We start from the raw sequence: 5,461 nt of genomic DNA, 5'->3' as shown, positions 1-5,461 counted from the left end.
TGGGGGGCTGGTGTCACTGTGCCCTGGGGCTGACAGTCTGTTCCCTCCCCTCTCTAGGGTTGGTGCTGCCCGCCCCTGTGGAGATGGCAGAAGGTAAGAATGGATTGGAATGGGGGCCCATATTAGGGATGAGGTTGGGACCAGGGTGGGAGGTGGAGCCTGTATTAGAAATGGGGGTGGAGAATCGGGGTAGGGGGTGTGTTAGGGGTGGGAAATCAGGGTGGGGGCTGTATTATGGGTGATGTGGGGATCAGGGTAGGGGCCTGTATTAGAGGTGTGGATGAAGAATCAGGGTAGGAATCGGATTGGGGGCTATGTTAGGGATGGGGAGAGAGGGGTGAGGATCGGGACAGCGGCCTATATTAAGGGTGGGGGTGGATAATCTGGGTGGGGATTAGATGGGGGCTATGTTAGGGATGGGGAGTGAGGGGTGAGGATCGAAGTAGGGGCCTGTATTAGGATTGGGGAGGAGCATCAGAGTGGGGGGCTGTGTTAGGGGTGGGGATTGGGGTAGGGGCCGGTATTAGACGGGGGACTGGAGAGGGGGGGGGGGGGAATGGGGGGGGGGAGTGGGGGGGGGGCTATGTTAGGGATGGGGAGGTTCAGGGTGAGGATTGGGGTAGGGGCCTGTATTAGGCAAGGGTAGAGAATCAGGGTGGAGTTCAAGTTGGGGGGTATGTTAGGGATGGGGAGGGAGGAGTGGGGTAGCCAAGCGTCCGTTTTTTTACCGGAACACCTGGTCAAAAAGGGACCCTGGCGGCTCCGGTCAGCACCACTGACCAGGCTGTTAAAAGTCCGGTTGGCGGCGCAGTGGGGCTAAGGCAGGCTCCCTGTCTGCCCTGGCTCTTCGCAGCTCCCTGGAAGCAGCCAACATGTCCGGCCCCTAGGTGCAGAGGCAATCAGGGAAGTTCCATGTGCTGCCCCCACCAGCTCTGCGCAGCTCCCATTGGCTTTGAACTGTGGCCAATGGGAGCTGTGGTGGCGGTGTCTGTGGGCACAGGCAGTGTACACCACACAGAGCCACCTGGCCACGCCTATGCCTAGGAGCCGGAGGGAGGACATGCCAGCTGCTTCCGGGAGCAGCGTGGAGCCAGGGCAGGCAGGAAGCCTGTCTTAGCCCCGCTGCGTCACCGACCAGGAGCCGCCTAAGGTAAGCGCCAGCCGGCCGGAGCCCACACCCCAAACCGCCTCTTGCATCTCAACCCGCTGCCCCTGGTCGGAACCCCCTCCCGCACCCAAACTCCCTCCCAGAGCCTGCACCCTGCACCCCCTCCCGCACCCCAACCCCATACCCCAGCCCAGAGCCCCTTCCTGCCCCCTAAACCCCTCATACCCATTCTCACCCCAAAGCCCACACCCCCAGCCAGAGCCCTCACCTCCTCCCACACTCCAACCCCCTGCCCCAGACTGGAGCCACCTCCCACACCCTGAACCCCTCAATTCTGGCCCCAGCCCGAAGCCTGCACCCCCAGCTGGAGCCCTCACCTCTCCCACCTCACTGTGCTACCAACCGGCAGCCACCTGAGGTAAGCGCTACCTGGCTGGAGCCCGCAACCCGACCCTCTGCCCCAGCCCAGTGAAAATGAATGAGGGTGGGGGCGAGTGAGCGACAAAGGGAGGGGGGACAGAGTGAGTGGATGCCGGGCCTCAGAGAAGGGACAGGGCCTCAGAGAAGATGGGCAGGGTGGGGGACAGGGCAAAGGTGTTCGATTTTGTGCAATTATGAAGTTGGCAACCCTAGCTGAGGATCAAGGTAGGGGGCTGTATTAGGATGGGGTGGAGAATTGGGGTAGGGGGATATGTTAGGGGTGGGAAATCAAGGTGGCATGGGGATCAGGGTAGGGGCTTGTATAAGGGGTGGGGGTGGAGAATCAGGGTGGGGGTTGTGTTGGGGTGGGGATTGGGGTAAAGGCCTGTATTAGGGGTGGTTGAATCGGGGTGGGGATCGGGTCGGGGGCTATGTTAGGGATGGAGTGAGGGGGGAAGATCATAGAATTATAGAATCATAGAATATCAGGGTTGGAAGGGATCTCAGGAGATCATCTAGTTCAACCCCCTGCTCAAAGCAGGACCAATCTCCAACTAAATCATCCCAGCCAGGGCTTTGTCAAGCCTGACCTTAAAAACCTCTAAGGAAGGAGATTCCACCACCTCCCTCGGGAACCCATTCCAGTGCTTCACCACCCTCCTAGTGAAAAAGTTTTTCCAAATACCCAACCTAAACCTCCCCCACTGCAACTTGAGCCCACTACTCCTTGTTCTGTCATCTGCCACCACTGAGAACAGCCAAGCTCCATCCTCTTTGGAATCCCCTTTCAGGTGGTTGAAAGCAGCTATCAAATCCCCCCTCATTCTTCTCTTCTGCAGACTAAACAATCCCAGTTCCCTCAGCCTCTCCTCATAAGTCATCTGCTCCAGCCCCCTAATCATTTTTGTTGCCCTCCACTGGACTCTTTCCAATTTTTCCACATCCTTCTTGTAGTGTGGGGCCCAAAACTGGACAGGGTAGGGGCCTGTATTAGGGGTGGTTGGAGAATCAAGGTGGGGGGATGTGTTAGGTGTGGGGATTGGGGTAGGGGCCTGTATTAGTGGTGGTTGGAGCATCAGGGTGGGGATCAGGTCAGGGGCTATGTTAGGGATGGAGTGAGGGGGGAAGATCAGGGTAGGGGCCTGTATTGGGGGTGGGGTGGAGAATCGGGGTGGATGGCTATGTTATGGATGGGGAGGATCAGGGTGAGGATTGGGGGGACTTGGTTTGTTTCAGCATGGCTCTGGAATACAAAGGCCAATGGGGAGCTCTCCCAAAGCAGCTCCTGATACCACACGGGGGCACTGCTGATCCCAAAGGGCATCAGGCTGGGGATGAGGTGGGAGGTGGCTCTCCGGGGGGGCAATGGGACTCAATGGGGGAGGAGGTGCTCCGGGCTCTCACAAGGCACGTTCTCCCAACCCCAGACTCCCTGCTGTATCCCTATGGACCAGCCCAGGGCGACCAGAAGAACCCCAAAGCTGACGATGGGGCATCACCGGAGATCCCCATCTCCATGACCTTCACCTTCTATGGCAAGGAGCACCGTTCCCTCTATGTATGTACAGCAGGGCCGATCCCACCGCCAACCCCAAGGCACACGGCTCAGAGGCAGCCAGCAATAGGGTGCCACACAGGGCTAGCTATCGATCCATGCTGTTTCCCGCACAAAATTCTCTGACACATGCACACTTTAGGGCACCCACCTCTAACTAATCCCTAGGGCTCAAGGCATAACCCTCTTAATTTAGGTACCCCCCACCCGTACCCTTCTGTGGGCTCAGGCGTATCCTTACACTCTAGGGCACCCACTCTTACCCTGTTCTTAGGGCTTAGGCCGGGGGTTCTCAAACTGGGGTTCGGGACCTCTCAGAGGGTCACAAGGTTATTACACGGGGGGTCGTGAGCTGTCAACCTCCACCCCAAACTCCGCTTTGCCTCCAGCATTTATAATGGTGTTAAATATACAAAAAAAGTGTTTTTAATTTATAAAGGGGGGTCGCACTCAGAGGCTGGCTGTGTGAAAGGGGTCACCAGTACAAAAGCTTGAGAACCACTGGCTTAGGCATAACCCTGTCAATGTAAGTACCCATCCATACGCAATTCCTAGGGCTCAGGGCGTAATTTTCAGCCTTATCTATCTATCCCCAACCATTGTACCAACAGTATTTAGACAGCCAGCCATAAGTTGCTGGCTCTGCTGAGTTTCTCCGCAGAAGGCCAAGAGGGGATTTGATCCCGGTCTATCAGCGCCTCCCTGGGGAGGAGCTTGCTCAGTGCAGAGAGCTCCTGAACCCAGCAGATCCGGCAGAGTGAGAGCCGATGGCCAGGAGATGAAGCTGGACAAATCCAGGCTGGAAATGAGGGGTGACTTTGCACTAGGGAGGGGAACCAACCCTTGCCCCGGTGGCGGGGTGGGATCTCCATCTTTCAGAGTCTTTCCATGGAGTTGGGGCATCTTCCTCTGAAAGCTGCGCTCTAGCTCGACCCACAGATCTGGGCTGGAGGCTGGGGTCCCCAGTTTGGTTCTGAGACTGAGGTTAGGCAGGAGGGCAAAGCAGGTGGGCAGAATGGACCCACCTAGCCTTAGACTCTATGGATCTCTGTGTCTGTGCCCCACATCACCAGCCGAGGTGCCTCACATCCCACTGGGCATTGGGGGTGGGCGCGAGCCTCAGCAGGGGGCACCATGTTGTGGGGAATGGGACAGGGGGCTCATCAGAGGACACTGTGCTGTGGGGAGCAGGACGGGGAGCTCAGTAGGGGGTGCTGTGCTGCAAAGAGGGGGTTAGCCATGGTCTGTTGTGTTCCTACATCCACCACTCTGCTCCCCACCCCCACAGGTGAACAACAATGGCGTGGTGTCCTTCGGCGTGTCCGTCTCCCAGTACACCCCCGACCCCTTCCCCTTGGCTGATGGCCGACCCTTTGTGGCCCCCTACTGGGGCGATGTGAACAACAACCTGGGTGGGGACGTCTACTACCGGGAGACCCAGAACCCCGAGCTGCTGCGCCGCCTCACCAGAGACATCAACCAGTACTTCCCGGAGATCCCCTTCACTGCCACGTGGGCCTTCGTGGCCACCTGGGACCGTGTGGCCTACTACGGCTCCACCTCCCAGAAGGTATGTGGCACCTCATTCCCCAAGGCCCCCGCTGAGTCCCTAGGGGCAGGGGAGAGACAGGAAGGGAGACTGGCTAGTGGGGCTGCTGGACCCAGACAGTACCCTATGGTTCCTGCTGCGGTGCAGCTCCCAGGCTGCATTGCCCATGTTCGCCACTAGGGGCGCTCCAGGGGACTGGCTAGCAGAGTCGCTGGAGCTGTGCTTCCTGCACCTGTGCAGCTCCTCTGGTCACCACTAGGGGTCACCCCATACATGAAGCTATCCCACCTACTGACCAGTGGGTTTCATTGGCAGCGATACGTAGCACAGCCTGGATGGAATACCCCGTGGGCCAGCCTTCCCCAGGCACCTGGCCTTGCCCTCCCACAACCCCCCCACGCAGGAGTCCCCTCCCACCTCCCAGACTGATTCACCCAGGTCCCTTCCCTCGCCGCTGCAGGTGAACACATTTCAGGCTGTGCTGGCAAACGACGGCAAAGTCACCTTCATCATGCTGAACTATGGCACGATCCAGTGGACCACGGGCACAGCGAGTAGAGGAGACGCCAACAACGGCCTAGGGGGCACTCCCGCCCAGGTAGGTCCCCTTATACAGCACACACAGGAATGCGGCACGAGGTGGCGGCGTGAGCCAGGGCAGGGGCTCAGCAGAGGGCACTGGGCTGCAGGGAGCAGGATGGGGGCTCAGTAGGGGGCGCTGTGCTGCAGGGAGCGTGTCAGGGGCTCAGTAGGGGGCGCTGTGCTGCAGGGAGCGTGTCAGGGGCTCAGTAGGGGGCGCTGTGCTGCAGGGAGCGTGTCAGGGGCTCAG

The 5,461-nt window shown here is 59.1% G+C and overlaps 1 protein-coding gene across 1 annotated transcript in view; it reads left to right on the top strand.

The window, feature by feature from the left end:
- Nucleotides 1-57: 57 nt before the first annotated feature.
- LOC112119037 (sushi, nidogen and EGF-like domain-containing protein 1) overlaps nucleotides 58-5,461 on the top strand; it is a gene marked incomplete at its 5' end in the record, with an annotated part of 18,328 nt that continues 12,924 nt past the window's right edge. The window contains 4 exons of the mRNA XM_026647153.1: nucleotides 58-93; nucleotides 2,956-3,086; nucleotides 4,372-4,653; nucleotides 5,093-5,230. Coding sequence (XP_026502938.1) covers nucleotides 58-93; nucleotides 2,956-3,086; nucleotides 4,372-4,653; nucleotides 5,093-5,230 — 587 coding nt within the window. The remainder of the gene's footprint in view (nucleotides 94-2,955; nucleotides 3,087-4,371; nucleotides 4,654-5,092; nucleotides 5,231-5,461) is intronic.

The sequence above is a fragment of the Terrapene carolina genome, unplaced genomic scaffold, assembly GCF_002925995.2.
Source record: "Terrapene carolina triunguis isolate 2854851 unplaced genomic scaffold, T_m_triunguis-2.0 Scaffold51373, whole genome shotgun sequence".
Lineage (NCBI taxonomy): Eukaryota > Metazoa > Chordata > Testudines > Emydidae > Terrapene > Terrapene triunguis.
This window is presented reverse-complemented; position numbering and strand designations above follow the sequence as displayed.